This window comes from Amphiura filiformis, chromosome 7, assembly GCF_039555335.1.
Source record: "Amphiura filiformis chromosome 7, Afil_fr2py, whole genome shotgun sequence".
In the NCBI taxonomy this organism is placed as follows: Eukaryota; Metazoa; Echinodermata; class Ophiuroidea; order Amphilepidida; family Amphiuridae; genus Amphiura; species Amphiura filiformis.
The window spans coordinates 67506521-67534346 of NC_092634.1; the positions used below are offsets into that span (position 1 = coordinate 67506521).

A 27826-nucleotide genomic window follows, 5' to 3' on the forward strand; every position below is an offset into this window, starting at 1 on the left:
GGGCGGATTTAGAAGGGGCGCGCCCCCTCTAATATTTGCAGAGCGGCGTCTGACTATGTGTATTTTTGCAAAGAGGCGCCTGACTTTGTGTGGGCGCCGAGCCGCCACGGTAGCGGCGGTGGTTCGGCGCCCCCATTCCTGGATCCGCCCCTGATTTTTTTAAATTTATTGAAGCTGTCAAGAGGACTTCAAAGGGAAATGTAACGTAATGAGTATTTTCAGTGGAAATTTGCATTTACCGGTGACTTAATCCTTTGTGTGCTATAGCCATAGGTTTTAACATAAAAAGTCCAAGTCTTGAGATATTTTCTCAAAATATCAAGAGCTATCTCAAGAACTACTGAACCAATATTGGGCATTTTTGTACTCATTTTAATGCATTTTTCACGGTGATTTCAAATATGGTCATTAAAATGTAAAATTCTAAAATCTTTAAATTTATAAAGAAAATTTGAAACTTGTCGTCTACAGAGGGTACGATATAATTATCATTATTGTTATTTGTTAATAAAATCTAATTCATTTTTTGTCCAGGTCGGTATGCGATACCAAGCTTCTGGTTGGGGCGGACCACCGGCTCAATGGACGCCTGGTCCATATGATGAATACGGTGGACCTGGACATGGTGGAGGTTTAGTTGGGCCACCTGGCTTACAATATCTGGCGCAGGTTGATCAGTTATTAGTACATCAACAGGTTGAACTATTTGAAGGTAACCTATTGGAACAGACTGTAAACAGATACCAGTGGCGTAGCTAGGGCTCAGTGGCGCACAGGGTTAAGGATATATAGGGGCCTACATAATGCCCCCACCCTCCCTCCGATTTAAAGTGATTTTGTGCTGACATGCGCGCGAAGCGCGCAAAAAATTTGACTTTCAACGCTTATGTTGAGGGGCGCAGAATCGATGCTGAATTGGTCAATTCGGCGCCCCTCTAATGCTGGTTTCATACTTTCCTGCCGCTTGCCGCTTTGCCGTTCTGAAGATGATTTTATACTTCACTGCGCAGTCACACCAGAAACGCTTGCGGTGACCAGCGGCAAGCCGATATATAATATCGATCACTCCACCGCTTTGCCGCGGCGGCAGCACCGCTGGGGGTTAAATTCAAGTCAACTCAGAGCGGTGCCGCTCTGACTTATGAGAACAAAATACGATTTTGGAGCGGTGCTTAGCGGCAAGAGCGACTTTCAGAGTCATGCCGCTGCCGCTCAGCGGTGTGCCGCTCCGCTTGCAGACAAGTAGGCCTACAAGTGGCATGATGAAGCGTTACGCAGCGGCAGAAAGTATGAAACCAGCATAAGTGAGGCACCCAGGGCACGTGCCCCCCTCGCTACGCCACTGACAGATACAGCATGTACCAAAATGGTTGATACCCAATATGTTTATTAAAGAGCGGGGCTCAGCATCAGATCCTTAATCATTTATTTCATTTCATTTCATTTCATTTATTTCTTCTTTAACCTGGGACAATTAAACAATCGGTGACCAGGACTCTTCTCCCTTGCTGCCCAGGATGTAACACATCCTTTTGAAATAACTAGAAATTATAGTTTATGGCCTTTTATATTGGATGAGTACCAATTATTTTGATACAGCCTTTAAGAGCTCTTTTAATTCCTAAAGGAATACTTTCTCTGTCCCTGAAAAGAGCAGTTTAACAGTTTGCCATTGTGCTAAGGTCAATACACCTGGTAATCATTTATACTAGACGGATTTGTTCAGACCAGCTTTCCAGAAAGTGCCCTTTGACAATGTTAACAGTTAGGTGCGCTTCAGACTCCATATTGTACGTACAATATTGTATGTACAATATTTTTCGTGACGTCAGAAAGTATTGCACGTACAATAAAAAGTATGTACCGGGAAAATATATATTTTGCCACATTTATTGGTTGCTTTATTGATACGGAGTTGCCAAATTTCTAAGAGTGGTAAATTTAGTGCAGTGTTCGTGCACGGAATGATGCACATCTTTTTATGTCTTCTTGTATTCAACTGTAGGCCTACTTGAATTATTATATAATCAATGGGCACCTTTAAAGTTAATAATATTAAACCTGATATTAATATAAAAAAATATGAAAATTGTAATAATAATATAAATGGCACATTCAGTTCTTATTTATTTATTTATTTATAGATTTATTTATTTAGGCCTATTTGTTTATTTATTTATTTATTTATTGATTGATTGATTGATTACTGATTGATTAATTGATTTAGAGATTCATTTATATTTAACACCTTGGTCGCTTAACCACTGGCGTATAGGACTTTTATTAAAAAATAGAGGGCAGCATTCCACACCTCAACGTTTCTATTATTAAAAATCGCATCCACGCAAATTGTAATTTCAAACACTATAAAATATTTTATGATATTAGTGCATACGAAAATGTTACATGTAGTTCTAATAAAATGCAAATAAAATAAATAACAGACATGATTTTTACTCCTTTTGTTGTGGTTTAATTCGTGTGTGATCATTAGCTGAAATATTTGAGACATAATTTAACGAGTTTAGGGAAATTTTTATAGCCCGGAAAGCTTACCTAAATGTTGACCTGTGGTAAATTACGTGGGTGGACGATGGCCATTTACAGAAAACGGACTCGTTATTTTTTGGAGTGACTCATGTCATGTTTAAGTTACATTAAGGGCTACCTCAAGATGTTTGTATTTTATCTGCTCTCCTCTTAGAAATCTGGATTTACTGATTGTAAAATGTGCCTACCGGCACTCTGACTGAACTCACAACTCGTAACATTAAAACACCGTCTAGTTGATGCACAAACTCAGTGTTAATTTATAACTGCACTGAAAGTTAATTTTTGGTATTTCTATCGTATTAATTCCATAAAATTGTAGCTACTTATCATGTATATTTAATTTATACTAGATAAATTATAGATTTACAGTAGGTAACACACAATATGAATAAAATATCGAATTTATGAGCATCACTCATGAAAAAATCATGGCCCGTGCGGTGAATTGCCAGGGTGCATTGCCAGGGATTTTATTAGCTTTTATTCCCAGATTGGGGATAGGCCTATTATAAGAGTAGGCCTAGGAAAGAAAATGCGATTGCTTAGGTAAAAAGGCAAGCGATGTAGTTTCCCTAAGGACTTTAATGAACAATAATCTCGACCTGGAGTGACTTTTTAATAAGGTAACTTTGTCAAAATGGTTCACTTTTTATGACTTTCTTTTTCCATGTCAAGTTCAGAAAATCAAACTATGACCCCGGACTAAAACGCATACATAGGGCCTACATAGGCCTAAATCAAAAGTATCCTTTCCAAAATTGTGATTTTTCAAGATTGTGATTTGATCAATTCTGGGACGAAAATAATTTGACTGGCACAGCTTTCACTTTTCCAAATTTGACAAAATATTTAGTATCGGAACATGATAGGCCTACCTGTAATAATATAATTTTTTTTCTGTGTTTCAAGTTTCATTTCAAAATTTGGACCATTGACACCTTGTTCCTTTTAACAACAATATTTTAATTTAATTGATTTTTTTTTTCTCTTTCAACATACGACAGACCTGGATTATGATGAATGTTTTTTTTTTAAATATCGTGTGAATACGAGCTTTGTTTCTAATATTTTGGTATGATTTTCTGTTTTGTCCTTTTTTGTTTTGTTGTTTACATCGAAAAGTGTAATTATATGAAAACAAAAAAATATAGGCCTAAAGTAAATAAATGAATAATAGAAGAAGCATAAGGTAACGGGAAAACTCCGTTTTATAGGCCCGACTGGCCAGATCTTGTGTTTTGGGGAATAATTTTTTTTTTTTTTACTTGTTGCTAGAATTATATAAAATCAACCGTTTAGGGGCCAAAATTGATGATTCCGGAATTTTTTGAAAAATATTCAGAGCATCCCACAGCCACAGGGAGGGGGAGGGGCAAGACTTCTCACAAGGGGACTGGCATGGCCCCTGGCTGGGGAAGCTCCCCCTCTCACGGGGGGGGGGGAAGCTTCCCCCTCTCCACCCACCCCCTGTCTACACCACTGTTTAACTGTCATTTTGGCCTCCATAAAACCAAATTTAAACCAAATAAAAAAATCCTGACCGACTGACCCTACTTAGGTTGGTCTGAACCCTGGAATTATGGAAACTTTCGGGCCTCATAACTTTTAAATTGTTGGTCTAAAGTATATAATAGTATACATATTTAGAATGGCAAAGACTTGATAAGTTCATCTGTGAGGTCAAATTTTGACCAATTTCACCAAAAATATTTGAAATTTGGGCCAAAATCGGGCTTTTTTATGATTTTTTTTGAAATATCAGCGTTTTTTGACATTTTTTGGCGCAAATTTCTCAAAGTTGGTCGAAATTCAAAAAATGAAAAAACGGGTCCTAGATATTTTAATCTAGTTTTAAAAAAATAATAAAAAAAATTTGGGCCAAGGATTTTTTTGTTATGATGCACGAAAAAGAAGTGGGCCAAAACCGTTATTTTTTGGGATTTGGGGCTAAAAGTGCTATTTTGGCCCAAATTTGACCTCACAGATGAACTTACCAAGTCTTTGCCATTCTAAATATGTATACTTTTATACACTTTAGACCAACAATTTAAAAGTTATGAGGCTCGAAAGTTTCCATATTTCCAGGGTTCAGACCAACCTTAAAAAATCCATCCGCCCGTAAAACAGTGTTTTTTCCTCGCCTAATCAAGAAGTTGTGTACCTCAAAGAAATAATTAATAAAAGCCAGAAGTCATTTTCTAGTCAAGTAATAAATGTAAGTCCTGTATTACAAGTAGGCCCTCTATTAATATTTTAATGGTTACATTGCGTTTATTAAAAGGACAACATCAACAAATCACAGAATGTTTTTTTTTTAATTTTTTTATATTGAACAAATAATAGCAAAATACAAAAGAAATGTAGTGAATTACATAATCATACAAGTAAATCGTAAGGCTTTTGATGTAAATATATATGATAAAATGTATAATGGGCTATCCCAGAAAATCCGGGGGCACTGTTCATTGACAAGGGGGTATCATGCGTGGCCACGAAGTTTCAAATAGCACCCTAAACAAGTATTTATGAGGTCTGAAAANGCACCCCTTAAACAAGTATGACAAGTGCAATTTCATACCCTAAATAAGTATTGATATTATTTTTGCCCCCATTAGAAGCAAGTAAATCAGTCATATTTTGACTCTAAAACCCTTCATGATAACTGGGAAAACACAAATTCAAAAGTTCATAACTTTTAACCTTTATTACATACTACATTTGTCTCAAAGGACCCTAAACAATGATTTATTGTACAAGGTATACCCTTTTTCTCAAATTTCCTTGTTTTAGATACTCTATTCACGATTTGTAAGTACAGTGCGTGATCATGAAAAAAGACCCTTTTACTTGAATCTTTAACACGATGATACCCCTGGTCAATGACCAGTAGCCCCCCTGTGCAGAAAATAAGTGCACACCCCCTATAGAGGAGTAACTTTTCAATCAAAGAAATGTCCGGATTTCCAAGTCTGCTTTCTGAAAACGGCTTGAATTCCAGTTGCCAATGTTACTTGAAAAATCCTGAAATCCAATTAAATGTAAGAAAAATCACGGCAATGTCCCAAATGAAGTCTCAAATTGAAGATTTCTGACTTTGAAGCATTTTTCTGTTAGATTTTTTGCTTTTAGACACTTTTAAAATATCTGGATTTCCAACAGTCACAACTGGACAGAAAGTCTGGAAATCTGAACTCCTCTATAGTTATTCCTTGTTACCAATTTAAGTTAGTTTAAGGGGCAGGCAGGATCACTCAGTGAGAAATTTAATAGACATTGTTTTGCATTGTATCTTTAAAAGTACCATAAGCAGTGGCGTACCGTGGCCGCTCCTACCCCGGGGGGCTGAAGAAAATTCAATTTTGCCACACCTTCCTAAACAACCCAAAAAGGTTGACCCAATTTTTTTTTTTGGTTGTTTGAAAAAGTGAAGAGCAAAAAAAAAAGGATTATAAGCGCTGGTGCCCTAAGAGCAACATATTTTCACATAGTCAAAAATTTTTATACTTTTCTAATTTTTTCCACCCTTTTTTTTTACTAATTCTTTTTGCCGCCCTTCGCTTTTGGCCGCCCCTGCTTTTTACCCGGGCTGGCGCCTAAAGCCCCCCAAAAATATGCGCATGATAAGTGCATAAAACTAAAAGTATACATAAAGTTGTGTTTAACATGTGTACATAACATTAAAAGAAAGAAATTTATTTTTGGAAAGGAAATGATGCAAGCAACCAACACTGGACATTTCTACAAAAATGAGCAATTGTTGAGAAAAGCACCAAAATTGATTTTTTATGCCAATTTGTTTTTGGTATGTCATAACAACTTACTCTAAATATCCTAATCGGTGAATTTCTCAAATTTTTGTCATCATTCTAAAAATATACCTTAAAAGTCCAAAAGTAGTCAAAATTAAAAAAAAAATCATATTTTGATCCTTTTTGACCCATATTTTTAACCCAAAGAAAAAATTTAAAAAATTCGAGAAAACTCTTTCAGGAACTCCTCAGTCCTATACCTTTGTATAGGAGCCACCCATTGTTAATCCGTGATGAATCCACACTTTTACTGTAACGATACGCCTGAACGCATAAGCGCGACTCACGCATTACTGCGAGAGTGTAAAATTTGTCATGCCTTGAACCTGTACATTGTATGCATGCTTACAGCTTGAATTCATTATTTTGCAGGTAGCGGCCTAGCGGCTAAACATTGCCGCCTCTTATTCTGTAGTTTTTGCTGATTTTAACTGACAAATCACTGAAGTTTTTGTAAGGCTGAGTAGCAATGATTAAAAGGGCATTTTGTGATCCACAGCCTCATCCCCTACTTTTCTCAAAATAAGTTGAGATTTTTATACCACTTGAAACCTCTAGCTACATAATGTTTCTTAATTTCCACCCGCACTCAAGTTAATTTTGAGCCCAAATACCCGCACTCCAGTCTCAAATGTTTCAAAATTGCTGAACAATCAGTATAAAAATTAGTAATTTTTATCAAAATTTCAATTGTTTTACCATTTCATATAAATGTCATGAACAACGAGGAAACATAATTGAATCCCTAATTCTAGTTTTGTCTTTAGAACACAAATATGCACTTTTTGTCAATTTGGGCATTTTTCTCACAAACTGCTCATTTTTGTAGAAATCTGCTGTGCTAGTTGGATTCCTTGCATCATTTCCTTTCTGAACTTGTATGTACTTTTATGTATTTAGCATCATTACTTTTCAAGATACAATGCAAAACAATGTCTAAAATTTTCTACTTGAGTGACCTTGCATGCCACCTTAAGATCTTGTAATCTGCCCACTGAGAGATAATATTGGAGGAGTACTTTAGTCTTATCAGCATGACATGATGTAAAAATTCGACAGAATTACAATGATCAGGGATGTAAGTTTGTAGGATTAATCCTGAATTCAGGGTTTTTTTCTGTCCAAGTTTTAGCACTTTATTATCAGCCTGTTTTGGGGTTATTTAACCCAAATTCATGCCGTTGTTCAGGATTTTTTCCAGAATTTCAGGATTTTTTCTTCAGGCCTACTTACATCCCTGGGTCAATCCAGTTATGTATCCCTCTTCTTTGCATGTAGAGGAATGATGTAACGTATAGTACAGGGCAATACATTCAAAAATAGTGTAAACATATTATTGCTATGGTAAATGGTAATTTTAAATCCTGTGTTACATCCAGTTGCGTACTAGACATTTTCATTGGGGGGGCCAAGCCGGGGCAAACATATTGGGGGCAGGCATCCTTCATGCTGTTTGGGTTTATAAGCGCATCAACACCATCATCGCACTGGGTGACACAGGAAGGGGGTTCTGAGGAGTCTTGGGATCTGCTTGGAATGTGTCCCCGGAACAGTGGTGCAGATTTCTTTTTACATGGGAGGGGGGTGGAATTGGAAAAATTGTCTTGAAGTATAGTGAATTCAAATACTTTTTGCGACAAGTTATGGTAAAAATGTGCGCAAAGCGCGCAATCATTTTTGGCATATTGAAGCTAAACTAGTGACATATGGTACAAAAGTGGAATAAATGCAAGGGTTCAAATCAGGCACCTTTGTTCCATAACCATTAAGGTATAGGATTTTTTTTTTGTATACTTAAGTAGCCCCCGAATGAAATGTATTTAATTAATCCAAACTAAGTGAAAAATTATTTTAGGTCATTTTAGTATCTAAAATGGCCCAAAATGAGGTTTTTCAATATTGCCGTCCAATTCTAATAGTCACCCCCATAGACTTTACATATAGCACTTAGTTCTGATGTAAAAAATTTCACACAAAATGCTTTTTGAGTGATTACAAAGATAATGATATACTTTTCATTCAGGGGCTATGTGGACTTTTTTTATTGTATTGCTTGTACAATGACATATCGGTCCTTTTTCACAATAAAATGTCAATCTGAAACAAAGGTGGATCGCATGGGGTGGCTCCTGCCCCCCTGCTAGTTACACCACTGGTTACATGACTACTTATACAGCAAATTGTTTGTGCTTCTTTACATGTCACACATTGCAATGCCAATTCTTAGTCAGTGGCCGTGGCCAGGGATGTAGCTACAGCACCCACCACTGACATGACTGAGAAACAAGTTAAGCTCAAGTGTCAAAACTTTCAAAATAACATCAAATTTGGCCAAATTTAGGCCATTTTCAATAAAATTGTCAATTTCAAATGGGGATGATGTTTCGGTATAGAGTTAGCTACATATTATAAAACAACTGATGAAGAAATTATTCATCTACAATACTTGTCTAATTTGCAAAAACCTAATCACAACCTGTCTAGCTCACACAGCAGTTCCATCACACATGTAATCTACTGTTCTGCATGTAATGAAAATGTTTCATTTGACTAAAAGTAGCTGAAGTTCCAAGATTCTTAATGAGTACACCTACAGAGAGTTATGGGTCAGATGCAAGAACATGCTCTGCACTGGCTTCCAAGTTGAAAACATGATCAAGGCCCACACTACTTGCATCACATCACATCACAGGAGGAGTTACATCACCACCCGCTGAGCACCTAACACAAATGGCAAGTGACCACTTGTCTGGTGAACAAGCTGTTGGTGTCATATGGGTGAGCTGTAAGATCATTGATAGCTTCTTCCTATTAAAAAAATGGCAGGCGATCACTAGTCTGGTGAACAAGCTGTTGGTGTCATATGGGTGAGCTGTAAGATCACTGATAGCTTCTTCCTATAAAAAAAAATCAAATACAATATGCTGACATTTTGCATAATGAACCAAACTTACAAGCTTGCATGATCAAATTAGTTTACTCATTTTGCAATTGGGTAGACAAAATGATACGGTCTACAGTATTTATTTGGGAGTGTTCACACTATCATGCCTACTTTGACCGGGGTCAGAGTGTTAGTCCAACACACCGCTACATGTAGTCCAAATCTGAAATGCACTGCACCAGTCCGACACACCGCTAGTCCGAATCTAAAATACACTGCGCTAGTCCGAAACTGAAAACCATTGCGCTAGTCCGAATTTGAAAACCATCGCGCTAGTCCGAATTTGAATTGGGGAAACACTGCGCTAGTCTGATATTCGGACTAGCGCAGTGTTTATCAGATTCTGACTAGCGCTGTAGTTTTCAGTTTCGGACTAGCGCCATGGTTTTCAGTTTCGACAAGCGCAGTGTTGGACTAAAGAAGTGTTTTCCAAATTCGGACAAGCGCAGTGTATTTCGGACCCGGGATTTCGGATTCGGACTAGCGGTGTGTGGGACTGAAAAATGTGATTTCAGATTCGAACTAGCGATGTGTCGGACTGTTGCAGTGGTTTTCATTTTCGGACTAGCGCATGCTTGTTTCGGACTAGCACCGTGCTTTTCATTTTCGGACTGACACACCTCTAAGTATAGGGAATTTGTGTTGTCGGACTAGCGGTGTGTCAGACTGAGCGGTGAACCCCGATTTGCCATGAGTCCCGGGTTAGACCTGGGTTGATAATTAGTGTGAACAGAAAAAACCTCGACCCGGGTCATTTTTTTCCAACCTCGGAAAGAACAGGTTACAACAGAAATTCACTGTTTGACCCACATTACTGGAAGTAAACACTACCATTATCACTCTCTTTCTATTGTTTCTGTATGCACAGCAAATCAGGCCACCATATCTAATCACTGTACTAAGTTTGAAGTTGATCAGTTATTGCATTGGAGCTGCACAGTGGATTAATGAATTTGCTTCCGCCCCGGACAGCCAGGCAGCCAAACAAACAAAGAAACAATCGGCCAACCATCTGGATGATAACATAAGCCCCACAAATATGTGGGGCCAAAAATGAGCATAATTAGGCTGCAAGCATGTTATAGTCAATGGCAGAATATGTACACGCCTGCAATTTTAGTAGGTTTAGCCAAAATAATCAACCAGGGTCAATTTTCTTCATGAGAACAGAATTTTTTTCAACCTGGATTAACTTTGGTACCCGGTAAATAATTTATATGTGAACATGACCTTTATCATGTTTATCAGAGTGTATATGAAATTAATTAAAATGGAAGTGAGAGGAGCTGCACTACTAGTACTGTTACTGTACTTACATTTCACTCCTTTGTATGGCCATTCTCTTTTAATACATCAGGAAGAAACACACACAAATTGCATCTAGAAGAAAACACACACAAATATTATATTATGGTTATTAAGTCTGGTCTTGTGTCACAACCTGGGGTACCTTTGTGTTACATAGCAAAAAACTGAAATGGTTCAAATATTTTACCTACACGTCTCATTTGAAGTGGTTCATCTTCCTGAGCATTTTGACACCTCTTTTATGGAAATCGGTTAAAAAATGAGAGAGTGCGGGCAAAAACAATCACAAAGAAGGTGAGATTTAACCCCACCTCTTTTTTCCACATTTACACTCATTCTGAGCAAGTATTAGTATTTTAAATGACCTTCTGTATTTATTTACTTGGTTTAGATGTCTGGGCGTTCATTTAGACATTTTTTTACAAGATTCAAATTTTTAATGGGGGTTTTAGATCATATTTACGATACGAATCCCTCCCCTAATCCTCCTCCCCCTAATCCTCAGCCACCCTTGGCACATTTCATGCCAACGTCATAAGAAAATAATTAAAATTATTTTAAAACAGGTTAAAAACATGAGTAATATAGAAATAAATTAGCCTCAATTTAAGACCTAATTGAATCGACTAAGTGAAGGAATACTCAAGAGACAGTGTTTTGAAATCCAAACGGCACATCAAAATGTAACAAAGCCACCTTTTTGAGTACCCCAGTATACGACACAGAATCTACTACAATATTCATCAAAGTATACAAATTACATACCCTTACCTGCCATGTACTTGTTCCATTTTTAATGGGACATTTGCGGTGGAAAAATGTCAACATTAGCAGGGACTGTCTTTTGGAATTTGCAGGAGAGCATGAAATAGCTCTTCTGGAGCCTTCAAGTTCAAGGAAAGCTGTTTAGAGCATTTATAATAGAATGTAAGGAGAGAATGGTCAACTAAGGAGAGCTAAAAATCACTCTCCTATATCAGATTTAAGGGGTACTACACCCTGCCCAATTTGTGCCCATTTTTGCATTTTTCTCAAAAATTATAGTGCTCACATTGGTGACAAGTAAGATATGTATATTATAGGGGCAAGGACTACAACTACTGTACTGAAAATTCAGCAACTCAAAGCAAGTAGTTATTGATTTATTGATCAAATATTGGCTTTCCCTCATTTTTGAATGTAACTCCACAACTGTTGTCTGTGCTGAAATAAAATTTTCAGTCCAGTAGTTGTAGTCCTTGCCCTATAATATACATATCTTACTTGTCACCAATGCGCTATAATTTTGAGAAAAATGCAAAAATAGGCACAAAATTGGGCAGGGGTATAGTACCCCCTTAAGGAGAGCAGTAGAGAGCAATTGCTCTCGCTCTCCTCAAATGGCAATCCCTGTTTTAGGCTGTTTTGGGTGGTTTTTTTTGTTGTTGGTTTTTTTGCTTCAGGATTAATTTTGGTACCGTATTTAGTTTTTACACCACCACCCCCCTTTCAATAGTAAAACAATTGCCCCCTTTTCATACACCCAAAACTTCATAACCCACCCTTTAGAACTCTAAAAGTGTATGACCCCCCTACATATTTTCTACCCCCACCAAGGTATTTCTGAACACTCCCTTACCATTTCAGGGTTCAAGTGACATACTTGTCAACTACAGAATGTCTTTTGCTTGTTACTGTTATACTGTATGTAGCCTACTTACATTTCACTCAATTGTATGGTCAGTCTCTGATTTATACATCTGAAAGAAACATACACAATATTAAACTATTTATTGTAGTATTCATGTAGTCACATTATAATACTTTGTAAGGCCAAAAACATTTGTTTGCCCTAAGAGTAAAAAATGTGGAGGGTCGGTAGGTCAATATTTTTTTCCATGGGCACTTCCACTATTTCAGGGTCAGAAATTTGCAACCAAGTGGGAGAATCCTTTTGAATTCTCTCAGTGGAATTTTGGAAGAATCCATGGATTCTTGCCATATAACTTTGTTCATGATTAATTGCATTACCAGAATCCATTTAAGATTCTTGCAATTTTGTTGACGAGAATCTTTGCTAGAATGGATTCTCACTGAATTTCTGACCCTGCTATATTTTGAAGTGAAACCAGTGAAAGGTTGGAACCTCAGACATCAAAATTCATGGATCCCCCTATTAAAGGGTGGATTTTCTTTGATCCCTTTTTATAAAATGGTTTAAGAATGTTGTACAGTCAACAGTGTTACACCCAAATTGTAAAATGCACAATTTTTTGTATTTTAAGCTTGAGTTGAGAGTACACACTTGAAACACTTAAAGGAGTATTTCGCGATCCTAACATCATCTTAATTTTATGACATTCTTCAGGATATATCCATGAAAAAATATTATTCCCAAAATTTAAGTTGATTCCGATTTTGCATTTTGCGAGTTATGATTTTAAAAAATGGTAAATGTAAAAAATGTGCACGAAGCGGGCATCGTGTCACGCTTATGGGGTGGGGATGTTCCCCCTCAGAGTCAGAAACTTTTGCAAAATGAAGACCTAATTGAAACGATTTGGTGGACCATTTTGTCACAATTAGTGTGTAAAATTTCAGATTGAAAAGGCCGAAAATTCAAGAAATGACAGGGCATGAAGCCGTTCGTGAACAAGTTTTCCCTATTGTTGTAGGCCTATGAATTGTTTTAAACATAAATTGGCAAATGTTGAAAGCAGAAGCGAAAATTGCCACTCGTTTATGCACTATGCAGGGGGTGTCTAGTTGGAAGTTGGAAATTTTGAGAAATGTAAATCTACTTGAAGCGATTTGGTGGACCATTTTGTCACTATTTAATAGCGTGTAAAATTTGTGAATTACGGCCCGTCCATGAAGCCTTTCGTGAACAAGTTTTCCCTATTATTGTTGTCTAGTGACTTTGATGATATTGTGTAATAGGCCCTGCATATCGGCAGGCCCGCAGTAATTTTCACAAGCTTTCGGTACGCGGACCCGCCTTCAAGCAATGCCTAAAATAATTACAGTGGCGGCGCTACGGGGGCATTTGCCCCCCATATTTTTCTTGCGCCCCTCCCACTTTTGAGGAAAAACCCAAATTATCATAAATTTCCACTTTTGCGGCAATTTTGCACAAAATTTGTCAATTTTGCCCCCCCTACGCTGACGCAGAAGGTACATCCTCTCATGATCGAGAATTTATTATTTTTGCTATAGGCCTACAATGTAATGGCCAAGCCCAAGGCAATACAGTAGATGCTAGGTGAATTCAAATTTGCCATCAAACTGCATCATTTTATATATCAAATTAAAGCCCTTAGTAAACAAAGCCAAAACTGAAAACCATTTTTTCATTGCACTTTCCGTAGCAAAGTTACATCTTGTCAAAGATTGACTTTCATCAAAAAGTTTCAGCTAGCAAAATTCCCCAAATCGGCATTTCGGGGGTGTTTCTAGATCTTAGTCTCATTATGATACGGTAGCAGCTTTTTTTAATGGAACTGCTATCCAAATCCCTCTAAAATTCCATGTGCGAGTGACTTATCACCATAAAAAATCATATATTTGGGTCAAGTGAAGTATAGAAAACATATTTATGTAGGTTTCCTTCTTCGGCCAGTTGTTTTAAATTTCTATGTAAATTTGCATTGACATTGTCGGCGAATTTAACTAAGGTTTGCCTGGGTTACCTACAGTACTAGACTGAGTAGTCAGTACTGAGTCTGAGACTGAGTACAACTACATGTCATGGTCCTGACCTGGCATGATGCCAGGCATGGACCCATCAAATGGCATCATGTCCATGATCGTGAGAAATTGAGAATGAATGCCAAACAATGCTGGACATGAGTAAAAGCTTACACTTACAGCCATTGCATGTATGCATGCATAATCAATACTACTCATGTACTGCCATGCATGCATGCACTGTGCACACATGTTACTATCATATGCACAGAGAAAATAAAGGTAGAGAAGCGACACTCCGTACAATTAACGTGCAGACGGCCTATACCGATGTGAGGACAGAAAATGTGACTCTCCTGCTAGTCTCGGGCGCGGGCCAGACTGTATGCGGTATGAACAAAAACATAATTAACTGGTTGTGTAGGAGACTAGCAGGAGAGTCACATTTTTCTGTCCTCTGCTGTCCTCCGGAGTGTCGCGGTCCTGATATGCATGCGTTGCGTTGTTGCGCTATTCAGCCACTGTCAGTCTGGACATACATCTAGACTAAATCCTCCAGTCTCGAATATACGCACGGCCGCTGCACTGTGCTGTATACGAGGACTGAACACCAAACGTGTTCTGAGCGTGGAGGACTTTTGAGCTCATTAATAAAACGCGTGCGACTTCGCGCGCTTCGCGTCGCATGGCGCATTGCCATTTAAGGAAATTTCCGCGGGTAAATTATCTTCCGACTCGCCCGTGAATAAAACAACTGTTTTTAAAGGAATTTTAATGAATTTTAAACTTGTTCTTTTTGTATGATAATTGCTTTCTTTCCTGCGATTTATATTCCCTATAATAGTATAAATACTAAATACTTTAATTACTTCAAAATGGATGGTAGGCTTGTTTCTTATATTTGCAGTTACAGTGAACAATATTTATAACACAGTCCACGCTTATGCCGCGCCGTAGAGAATCATTACAGCCGAGTTTTACGGTGCACCCACAGTAAAATCATGGAAGTAAGTCTACTCTTACTTCCATGGTAAAATAGAAAGTCAAATGAAATGTTTTAAATTCCGGTCGCATAATTTTTGTTGCGTGATGATGCGACTTGATCTAATATTTTATTGTATTTCATTCATACATACAAATTTAATACCGGTACCTGTCAAGACCATGTCAAAATCAGAAAAATGCTTAGCCTTCTTTAACAGTAGATTTTAGAGTATAAAAAAAATCATTTGAGTTTGTTTTGATTAAAATGAAAAGAAATTAGAAATATTTGTATTCCCAGGTACATGGTCGTAATTCGGGTTATTTATATGGGGCTGTCATTTTCTTTGAAAGGGGGTGGGTCATGAATATTCTGGAGGGCGTCATCGCATTTTTTGACCAACAATAGGGGGGTTATACTTTTTTACACCAAAATTAAGGGGGTGGGGTAATCGGGTTATAGAATTATTAAGGGCTGGTGACCCAAAATGTTCGCGCGTTGCGCGGGCAGTCTTTTAACCTACGATCACAATGTATGCACAATCTATAGTTATATGATTCAAAATTTTGACGCGCTCCAAGCACCTTTTACACTTACAGTCAAAATTTTAACACGCTCCACACACTTTCTTCGCAAGATTTAAGTTTTTTGCGCTTTGTGCCTTGTGGGGGATGTCATTTTCTTCGGCAGGGGTGGGGTCATGAATATGTCGGTGACCGAGTCAATTTTTTACGACCCCCCTATCGCGAAAGCTAAATTTTTTACAACCCCCTATCGCGGGTCAAAAATTTTTATGACCCCCTTCCGCCTATACAGACTGAAGACAAATTATTCATGGCCGGAAGTAAAATGAGCGCACTCCAAATTTTAGAGCGGAGTGCACAAAACGCGTTAAAAATTTTGATCGTAAGTGTAAAGAAGGAATGCGGGGCACGCAAAAATCTTGCATTGTATAACAAAAGATTGCGCACACATTTTGGTTTTGTAACTAAAGGAATGCGCGCGCAGCGCGCAAAAATGTTGAGTCACCAACCCTTAATAATTCTATAACCCCCTATTTTGGTTGTTAACAAATTTTTGGTCTCAAAATTCTATGACCCCCCCAGTATATTCATGACCCCCTTCTGAAGAAAATGACAGCCCCCTTAGTTCCAGTGATGAATAATTGGTAGTCAGTCTGTGTAGGCGGAAGGGGGCGGGACTAAATATTTTCGACCTGAGATAGGGGTTGTAAAAATTCAGCCCGCAATAGGGGGGTCATGAAAAATTTACTCCGGTCACCGACATAATTCATGAGTCATGACCCACCCCCTTCCGTAGAAAATGACAGCCCCTAAAGGGGTCATGAATATACTGGAAGGGGTCATACAATTTTAGACCAAATATAGGGGTTATAATTTGTTAACACCCAAAATAGGGCTTTATAGAATTATTGAAGGTTGGTGACTAAAAATGTTCGCGCGCTCCGCATGCATTCTTTTAGGGGGTCATAAAAAATTTGCCCGCAATAGGGGGGTCATAAAAATGTTTACATATTCATGACCCCCTCTGCTGAAGAAAATGACATCCCCCTTATTACGTTTAGCTATCACTGCTAAACAGCAGGGCGTGTCTGGCATTTTGATAGGTTACATTTAAATTTTGATATTAAATTTCCATAAATAGTTGACTTTCTTTCCATGAAAATAATGGAAAAAATGTCATGGATGCAGCTCATGCCAGCATACTAACGCTCGGGGGGGGGTGAATATGCAAGGACTTTTAGTATACTACAGTCATGACTTGCTATGATGTGAGTAGTAGTATATTTTAGGCCAACAGGGGCTAGGGCCTAATTATAGTCCAAACCTCATACGGGAGAGGAGAGGACATCATGTTCAACTATAGGCTACAATTGAATTGTTGTCATGTTTTTGCTTACCGTTTTTCTTTCGTAGGCCTGCAGCTACTAACATGATGACACATTGTATACTCATGCGGTACATGCCATTGGCGGCATTGGTGCTTGTTCAGTCAGATCTCGGCAAATAGTACTCATGTCCATGTCCATGTCACACTCACAGTCAGTACACAGTCAATAATAATGATGACATCACATGGCTATGGTTACACTGTCAACATCAGCGTAAAACTCCAGTCAGTGCCAGTACAAAGTCCATGAGTATACCTCATGACCCTGGACATGTTGGAAGTTGTAGGCATGCAACAATCCTGGGCAATAATCATGACATCAGGCACAGTAAATAGCAAATCAACTGATTTATCCAGGGTACAACATTCATGACATAATGACGTTAACATGCATGCATGGCATAATGATGGAGAATCTTGCATGGAAGTCTCAGGGTTTTGATCATTGCATGATTGCAGTGACACTGTCGGTTGGTGCGACGATATTGTCAAGTAGCAGTATTCTCTTGCCAAGTCAGATGCTAGGCCTGTCTACAAGTACAATCAATGTGATGCCGTGACGTGTATGCCACTGAGGCCTAGTCAGAAGTAACAGGCTACATTTACGCACGGTCATGACGGTTTGCATGCATGATGCATTGAATTGGAGATGGCCATTTTTGCACGGCAACTTGAGATGCAGACAGACCATAAGAAAGCACACTGCCGTAAGAATGAACTTGTTTTATACTAGAATAGAGCTGATTAAATATGTCGTCACTCAACTGGGCTCAGAACATGCAGACAGTACGTAAAAAACAACCATCATCACCATCATGACATGTAAAAGTCCGGGGTAAAAGTATAGCATGCATGTGTACACATAATACTGCACACACTGTCACAGCGGCACTCCCGGTAACTATCCACATAAATTCTTCCAAATCGGATTATGTTCAACTCTTTCTTCACTTCCATTTTGGTCCAAGCGATGTTTGAACACTTGCCGTTCATTATGCCTTGTTTATTATTCCACAAATCGGTGTATCCTGTTAAATTCCTGTACAAAATTTGTCTTCCACACGGCGCCGTGATTGAATTTCGACATCGGTGTTCAAAATTCCGACGAAATGGCGCTACGTTGTTTGATCTCCATATATAGACTATAGAAGTCCATATATGGATTATGTGTTCCATATATGGACTATATAAGTCCATATATGGATATTTATCGCGCCGTCAAAAAACGTCGGCGCGCATGAAAAAGTCCTCCATGAAAAATGCACGGATCGTTCTCAGGCCTCGAACGAGCCGCCGCCATGTTTGTCCGCCATTTTGCGAGTGAGAGGCCAGGGACTCAGGCTAGACATACATCCCGCACGTCATCCGCCGTCATATGTTAGACTTGATCCACCAGTCCTTCAACTGCTTACGCACGGTCATCGGGTTGTGCTTGCATTTTATTCCGCCATTTTGAATTGTTTCGAGGTCGGGGCCAAGGGACTCAGGCTAGTCATATGTATGCATAGACTGTACTAGACTGAATCCTCCAGTCCTATCAACATCTACGCACGGTCATCGGGTTGTGCTGATGGTGAGGACTGAATCGTTCAGCAATCCAATATTGGTGCAAAAAAAATGCTAAAATATGAATATTTAGTAGATTTTGATTACGTCATTGCTTTCAGCTACTATTGTGCCCCATTCTTCGTTCATGATGCTACCATGGGAATATAAAGACAAACGGAGCCCTGATTAAAGCCCGACATTTGGCTGATTTGGGTAGCTTTTGTTCGCTACACATAAAGCGATCTTGAAAACAAACAGCTGAGTACCGATGCAGGGAATAAAGCTCTTTGCCAGCAAATTTGGTAGCTGATGTTTAAAAAAAAATTTCTGTTGCGTCCGCCATTAGTAGTTTTTACAATTTTCCCATTTTTAAACCAAAATAATCAACTTTGCACGATTTTTAGTCATCATGGTGAAACTTTTGTGGTTTTGTAACATATTGAGTCCACTGCACACCGTCAGATCGCAATATTTAACTTGATTTTGAGAAGGAAAGATCGTCGCAACAGACCCCGCTCAGACCACAGTGACATGGATGCACTGACTATGCACAGCCTCGGCGTTCACGGTGCGGTGCAGTGGCACTGGTGGTAAACAATGTAAGTATAAAAGCTGAAGTTATTTCAATTATTTTCACGTGTAGTGTGCATGGTTTATAAGGCCATCTTTTACACCGTAAACAAGAGCAGTGTCGTGACTCATGACTGATTCACTCTTATATTGTAGGCTAGGCCAGGCCCGGGATCAGGCCACGAAAAAACATCAGTCATAAACAACCTGTATCAATGACAATTGATTTGATATGGCATGCACGCAGTTGAGCGCCAGGCATGCAGGCATTGCTGTCTAGATTTTAAAGCCGAGTGGTTGATGGTAGGCCTACGCGAATGATGGTACGCGAATGGTTGAATTTTCACAATACACTTATTGGGGTATATTCAAATAAGAGTTTCGGTTTTAAAATTCACGTTCAAATGCACGCGAAAGGCACTAATATTTGTACCTTTCTATTAATCGTTTTAACACTTAATTCGCTGGCTGATTTTGTGAGATTCGCAGTGAGTAATATTTAGTGTCCATGGCGAGTGGAAAATCGCTCACTAGAAATTTTTTGGGCGAGCGGTGGCAGCAATCGCTCAAAAAAAAGTCAAACGGCAAGGCCTGGGGTTCAATAATTATAGGTAATTATGAATGCGTATTACTTACTGCTCGAAAAATAATGCATATGCGCTGATGCTGGTGCGTCTAATGCATGAGCCCCAAAGGGGAAGACAAAATTAGATTTAATCGACATCAGCGCAAGTGCATTATTTTGCCTAATTTCTCGAGCAATAGGGCCTAAGTAATATGTGTTTATTAATCTATTTCATACAGTGGCGTAGGGCCTACCGTGGCGCCCCAACCCCGGGGCTGAAGAAAATTAAATTTTGCTGCCCCTTCCTCAACAGCCCGAAAAGGTTGACCCATTTTTTTCCGGTTGTTTGAAAAAGTGAAGCAAAAAAAAAAAAAAAAGATTTCAGGTGCTAGCACCCTAAAAGCAACACATTTTGATGTACCGGTATAGCAACATTTTTTCAAAAATTTGTATGCTTTATCAAATTTTTCTGCCTTTTTTATTTATTAATTCTTTTTGCCACCCCCTTTGTTTTTGTTTTTGCCACCCCTGTTTTTGCAGCCCCTTCAATTTCGCTGCCCCCTGATTTACCCTGGGGGGCTGGCGCCCAAAGCCCCCAAAATAAGCGCATGTCATACCGACAAGAAAAAACACATAATTTTAACTTTTTTATGTAACAAATTATCACTCAAAATGTTGGAAATTAGAACCAAATATAAACCCGCCCGAAAAATGAATCAATCCTATGTGACACGAACACGCATGAAACACTGCCGTAAAGACTACGCAGAATGCACAATATACACAATCAATGCATGTTTCATACTTTTCTGATTGGCTGCTTTGATAGGAGTGTATGAATGCTTTACGCTAGTTGTGCGTTGTGTAATCCAGGACTGGCGCATGATTATGTGAATTTACGCGAGAAGTCTAGAGGCCCCTCTTGTAAAACTTTTCTCCATTAAGATATTATTTCTTTAATTTCCCCAACTAGGTGATACTGATGTCAACTTGATGTGAACTGTACAGTTGCAGCAACTGCTTTCAGGAGATGGTGGCTTTTAATGAGAATGTATAGTGATGAACTCAACAGTACTACTGGTGCAACAAAAAGCTGGTATGTACAATGAGTAACCAGGGACTGCCTTTTGAGGAGAGTGACATTCATGCATTTAAATTGGGATGCAGACAACCCCGGGCGGACAACATGATCTTTGAGGGCACCTTAAGTTTGTTCGGTTTTTTATAAGGTGGAACAAATAAGACTTGTAACAAGAAACAACATGGTATTGACTATTGATATATGTGTAATTGTGTATGTAGAATGGCATGCACGCACTGCCATGCAGGTGGTCGCAAGCAATGCTTAAATCAAATGCTATTTGTGCGAAATTGACAATCTCCAATGTTAAGGAGTAAGGCTTTTTTTTAGAAAATTTTTATCGCAAAATTTACAAGGCGGAAAAAAGCGGAATTTGACATTTGTAAAGCGGAAAATTTTGGGCTTTTTTTTATAGTTAGTCCTGACTCCCATCTCACACATGATGATGAGCTGATCATAGTTTAGCCTTTAGGCATGAATGGGCAAATGCCAAATTGCAATACGTGTGCTACGTGACACTACGGATGCACCACCATTGATCTCCAACACAACTCGCATGCCATACAAGTCACACACAGATGCAATGATCAAATTTTTATCTAAAAGGTGCGCAGTAAATCCAAGAGTTTACTTTTTGTGTGCAAATAAATGGTAAAACAATTTCCATAAATATATTTTGAATTGGTACCGCACTTAGGCCTCCCATATATGTAACTCTGGGGCTTGCAGCATGGAGCAGCCCAATTTCAGAAACCTGGAGGCACAGTGAAACATGTTTGTTCTTGTAAAACGTTTCTCCATTTTAATATTTTGTTTTTTGAATTTTCCCAACTAGGTGATACCAGTGATGTCAACTTGATGTGAACTGTACAGTTACGTTGCAGCAACTGTTTTCAGGAGGTGGTGGCTTTTAATCAGAATGTATAGTGATGAACTCAACAGTACTGGTACAACAAAAAGCTGGTATGTACATGTACTATGATTAACCAGGGACTGCCTTTTGAGGAGAGTGAGAGCATTGCTCTCTACTGCTCTCCTTAAGGGGGTACTACACCCCTGCCCAATTCTGTGCATATTTTTGCATTTTTCTCAAAAATTATAGTGCATTTGTGACAAGTAAGATATGTATATTATAGGGGCAAGGACTACAACTACTGCACTGGAAATTTTATTTCAGCACAAACAACAGTTGTGGAGTTACAGTCAAAAATGAGGGAAAACCAGTATTTGATCAATAAATCAATAACTACTTGCCTTGAGTTGCTGAATTTTCAGTGCAGTACCGTAGTTGTACTCCTTGCCCCTATAATATACATATCTTACTTGTATCAAATGTGCTATAATTTTTGAGAAAAATGCAAAATTAGGCATTAAATTGGCCAGGGTGTAGTACCCCTTAAATCTGATATAGGAGAGTGATGTTTGACATGTGAAACGGCTCTCCTTGAAGGCTCATGAAGAGCTATTTATTGCTCTCCTTCAAGTTCCAAAAGACAGTCCATGAGTAACTGCTATATTGGTTGATGAAAGGATTAGGCCATAAGGCCTGGCTTAGTAACTCAGGCCCCAAGATAGTAACTTCAAGCCCCAAGATAGTATCTGACTTAGTACATATGCTTAGTAGCATGGGCCCTTATTAATAGTCAGGCCCAGGGTTGTCACCACGCTGGACTGGGCCGTATGGCACTCACTAAATTGGGGTTTTTTTAAGTTTTTTTTCAATTTTTTTTTTTTTTTAATATTTCCGAAGTGGATGATGATATTTCATCATAAAAAGAGGAAGAAATTTTTTTAGGGGTGGTACCCTCAAAGCCTATTCCCGATCCCTAGCGTTCAACTAAAAAGATAGTGCTATGCTAACCAGTACTATTTGGGTCCTGGTGACAACCCTGGTCAGGCCCGTGCTACTAATTCAGGCCCAAAGATATTTTTTCTTTCTATGTCACTTTTGGGGATCTGTAGGTTGTTCAATATTAAAATCTAAATATTTTAGTTGATATTTTGGTTATTTTTCTTTACAGATGAAATATGAACTTATTGGAAGGAACCACCTGCAGCAACAAGCTTAAGCAAGAGACAGGTAAATGCTCCATAGCTTCAACGGCACTTCAACTAAAAATCAAGCGAATTTAACTTCGAGGGAACACTATCGACAGAAAAAGACATTGTCAACATATGGCTGTTACGGCCCACGCCTACCTATCAATTAGGTTTAGTGGACTAGCTGGCTGGTAGCCACTAGCCATCACTGTTAATTTGGAACATGTTTTACCACACAGTGGAACTCATAATATATAATTATGATAATGTGGACTACAATTAAGTCAACAAATACTGGACACAGTGGTAACTAGGCGAGTTAAAAAAGGCGAGTTAAAAAAAGGCGAGTTAAAAAAGGCGAGTTAAAGAAAAGGCAAGTTACCCCCCCAGAGATTAGGGGTGGTTTTTTCAATTACCCCACAAAGTAAGCTAAAGATGAGTTACGACAAAGCCATCAAAGTCCCACCAGCGAAGTTACGGCAAAACCATCAAGTCCAAATGGCGATTTACGACAACACGATCAAATCGGGCGAGCTACAGCAACGCTTATCAAGTCCTGTAAGAGAGTTACAGGAATGCCGTAATGATGAATGGAAAATGGCTTTCACTATAGAAAAATTATCAAATTTGTGTACATCGTGGAACATACTCTTTGCGTGGCTGTGCGTAGTAAGCAGTTGTACGCAGATAGCCTCGCTAATATGGACGCGTAGCGTTGTACGTGCGTGTAGTTAGCATGATTAGGTCGCGGAGTAACAAGCGTAGTTGAATGTTCCACGATGTACACAAATTTAATATTTTTTCTATAGTTGAGGTTCATGATGATGAGAAAAAATCCATTTTACCCTAAATCAAATTGTAATCTTAACTTGCTGATAAGACTTGCCATAACTTGCTGATGGGACTTGCCGTAAATTTTAACTCATCGATGGGACTTGTCGTAACTCGTCTGCCAAAAAATCTTAACTCAATGGCGAGACTTCCCGTATTCTCAGCAGGGATCAATCTTTAACCTCTGCAGGGACCAGGGATATTAAACTTATCTGACTTGCCATTTTTCTCTCGCTCTTACTCGCCCATTTTTAACTTGCCAATAACTGTCCCCTTACCCTGTTAAGCTACGTATGACTTTTGTACATGTATGTACCCATTTTACAGACTATGAATTATAGTAATAAATAAATAATAAATAACCTAGAAGAGAGGGATGTGGTGTAGGTTATACATGTACCTGTATGTATTAAACAGTGGACAATAATTAGATAATGTTAATTTTCAATTTTAGTGATCCTAGCATCCTCTTTTTATATCATTTTAGGTAGATATCCCCAAAAAAAGGTTATTCCCAAAATTGCAGTTGATTCCGATTTTGCATTTGCGAGGTATGCATGATTATTTGTTGTAATTTTGTTCTGGTGTACCAGAACATAATTCAAATTTCATGATATTTCTGCTGAACAAATTAATCTGCAAGAAATTCTTTGTACATAAACATAATGTTGCCAGAGGTTTCCAGTGGTATAAAAATCCTTTTTTGAGAAAAGTGGGGGGTATGATGCTGTGGATCACAATCACAAAATGCCTTACTTCAAAAGCAGCAATTTCAACTGCACTGACTACGGAGCCCCCAAAGTGACATGGAAGAAAAAAATCGAGGTCCGGCTTAGTAACTTGGGTCCAAGATAGTAACTCGGGTCCAAGAGTAACTCGGGTCCGAGATAGTAAATTGGGGCCCTGACTAGTAGTTTGGGGACCCAGAGTTACTATTTCGGGGCACGAGTTACTATCTTGGGCACGAGTTACTAAGTTGGGCCCCAAGTTACTATCTTAGACCCCGAAGTTACTAAGTCGGGCCTCGAATTACTATCTTGGACTCCGAAGTTACTATCTCAAGGCTATCTCAGACCCGTTTTTTCTTCCATGTCACTTCGAGGGCTCTGTATAAATCAGCACAGTCGAAACCTAGATTTCGCCTTGGTTTGCAAGAATCAAAATCCATCCTAGTCACTGCACTTACTGTATGATACAAAGAGAGATTTTGATTCTCGCACTTTTCGAATCTTACAAGAATCATTACGAGAATCGATTCTGTGATGCTCGTTGAAATCTAGGCCCTGACAGTGATGAGTGATGTTCAATTTCATGAAAAGGTGTTCAGAATTGGCTGGGCCTCTTTGGTCATAGTTTATTAGGGTTGCAGATTGGACAAAAGTTGGGGACGTGGCAACTTTCAAAAATAAGTAAACTGAGTAATCTGGATATCAGGTACTTCATGTTAAAAGCAGTTTTATTTCCTCCAATTTTTTATTGATTTTTTATTATTGCAACTTTTCTTAGTGTATTTTTCAATTAAAATAAATTGATGTTTGTTTAAACATTATTGACCATATCAAGTTGTTATCCTTTTTGTATCAGTCATGTGTTAGAAAAATAAAATGAAAAGAAATATAACATGTGCCGGTATCTGTGTGTTTTCAGGACTAATCAATATTTGATGTATTCGGTGATACGTTTTCCAGTAAAAAACACAAACTTGTAAATGTTAGAATTTATAAAATGAAACACAATTTTTCATTAAAAGAATTAAAATGTGCATGCCTTCTGGTACATCTTACCCCGGACTTTTACCCTCAATTTTGTTACCCGGCCTCCGCTATTAAGGACTGGTTTTATTCCCTTTTAGAACCCAATATTTTTGATCCCCACATTTTACACCCCCACCAAAGAAGTCATGAACACTCCCTAAGAACATAAGGTCATGAAGACGTGTTTACATGAAAAACTCTGCCAAAAAAGAAAAACATTTTTAAATGTCAAAATATTTGTATTTTTTTTTTTTAAGTGCAAAGTTGAATTTATTTATTAAAACGTTGAATGCCCTTTATATAAACCCGATTTTTTTGCGGTTGCTTTTGAGAAATCTTAATGAAGGCATAGGGCAAAATTCTGCAATCAGTTTTGTTGAAATATTTAGAGACTGATATGAAACAACATCCCTGGACCTTGGTTGAAAGTAGTAGGACTACAGCGTGATTTTTTTTTTTCTGGGTTTTGGGGAATCAGTTAAAGTGAAAGTCGAGAGAAGGGCATTTTGTGATTGGTTTTCTTTTTAACCAAAAAGTAAAAAATTAATTTTGCAAAAGTATAAAAAGAAAGTCCCCAAATATCACAACTTGTGAGCGTAACAAGCCAAAATTCAAGTTTTTAACTTTTGGTCTAAATAAGAAGGTCCAAATCCGGGGTCCAAATTTTAGGAAGAAAGTCCACTTTTCACAACCCCCCCCTTGGAAAAAGGTCTACTAATAATGGTAATAAGAAGAATATTAAAGATTCTTAGTCAGTGGGATTGGTCTAGTTCGTAGACACATTTTTGATTGGACAATCGCAAGATTTCGGGTGCCGTTTATCAGGCCGTAGACAACCCCACGTCATCATGCGTCTTGATAATGCCTTACACGCTTGTAGAGGTGCGCGTATGTATTGCGCCGTAATGCGTAGACTAGTGCGGAATACGCGACGCGCTAGCAGTACGCGAAACAGAATACGTGAAGTTGTAAACAAGTTTCGTTCATTTTAGAATGAGGGGAGTTTTTATGACGGTAACTTAGTTGTTGCTTTAAAAAAATTGTTTACAGTTATTAAAATAATATTTAACTGACTAAGAATGAGAATAAACGATAGGCATTTTTATTTTGCCTATCCTCTCTATGATAGACGACAGGCAGGTCCAATATTTTTATCGTAGTGGATACCGGCTGCGCCGGCATCCACTACTCAAAATATTGGACCTGCCTGTCGTCTATCACACGGTAGAGGATAGGCAAAATAAAAATTCCTATCGTTTATTCTCTAAATAAGAATGATAATGATTTGTGGCAATGAAAGTAAATTGAAAACAAAAATATTAAACTTAAAAACTTAAACTGTTGCTTTTCCAAAAATCCCCGCAAAAATCAATTAATGCTGTCTATACACCGCTGGCTGCAGTTATGATTGTCCAGATTTCGACAATATGCAAGCTATGACGCAAACTCATTACTTATTCATGACATAGTCTCCTCAACCCGGGCCTCAGCTGCAATGGTTTGAGCGGAACAAAACTGGCGGTGTTGGAGACTATGAGAAAAAGTTTCCTACTGCGCATGCTCGTGGAGCCAGAATTCTGGCTCCAGACGAAAAAGTGCACCAAAATTTTTCATGTTACGAATTCAGGCCCTGAATAAGGCAACGTGAAGGATTGTGGGTAATATAAAGACGCCGCAATTCTGGGCCTGGAAGGATTCAGGCTGAATAAGGCAACGTGAAGGATTGTGGGTAATATAAAGACGCCGCAATTCTGGGCCTGGAAGGATTCAGGCTAAGACTGTACAGTCTATGATGTATGCATGACATCAAACATTTCCTCTGTTTCTCAATGTTAACCTCGTCAAAAAGATACTTTACAACATTATAGGAAGCATACAATACCGTTTCATGTAAAAATTCCGCACGCCAAGCTGATGTGTTGAACTTTTGAACGTTGACCTTCATTCGAAGGGTGACCCCGAATTAAACATTATAAACTTCAATATTTAAATGTCCTTTCTTTCATTTTCTCATTTAATTTGTTTTAATTTTAATTAATTTCTTTATCCACTGGCTCTGTGGTAAATCTGGTATTGCCTAATATTCCTCGTCCGTATACCCGTGTTAATCTATTTATTTATTAAAATGCACCATCTATTAAATTCCTGTAATACAATGTACAGGCCTAGTATATTTGATAACAAAGTTGTTTTTATTTTTGATTGGAATTTGGGATTCCATAGATTTACAAGTGGTCTATTTTTACACGTTTTCATATATAAAA

The 27826-nt window shown here is 38.3% G+C and overlaps 1 protein-coding gene and 2 long non-coding RNA genes across 4 annotated transcripts in view; 2 read left to right on the plus strand and 1 right to left on the minus strand.

Annotated features, from left to right (window-relative positions):
• The window catches only part of LOC140157519 (phospholipid scramblase 1-like), a 46673-nt gene that overhangs the window by 3488 nt on the left and 15359 nt on the right, over nucleotides 1–27826 (plus strand). Inside the window, exon 3 of the mRNA XM_072180744.1 lies at nucleotides 535–712. Within this exon, the coding sequence (XP_072036845.1) occupies nucleotides 535–712 (178 nt within the window). The remainder of the gene's footprint in view (nucleotides 1–534; nucleotides 713–27826) is intronic.
• LOC140157525 (uncharacterized) lies at nucleotides 8751–27513 on the minus strand. 2 transcript variants are annotated; one of them, XR_011859695.1, is made up of 4 exons: nucleotides 27445–27513; nucleotides 12315–12353; nucleotides 10623–10686; nucleotides 8751–9259 (listed from the first exon to the last, which is right to left on the minus strand). It is a non-coding gene; the product is annotated as an uncharacterized lncRNA (long non-coding RNA). The 2 variants fall into 2 exon arrangements; XR_011859696.1 differs by lacking the exon at nucleotides 27445–27513 and adding an exon at nucleotides 14461–14548.
• LOC140157524 (uncharacterized) lies at nucleotides 19024–23075 on the plus strand. The gene is made up of 4 exons (XR_011859694.1): nucleotides 19024–19320; nucleotides 20830–20952; nucleotides 21773–21900; nucleotides 22959–23075. It is a non-coding gene; the product is annotated as an uncharacterized lncRNA (long non-coding RNA).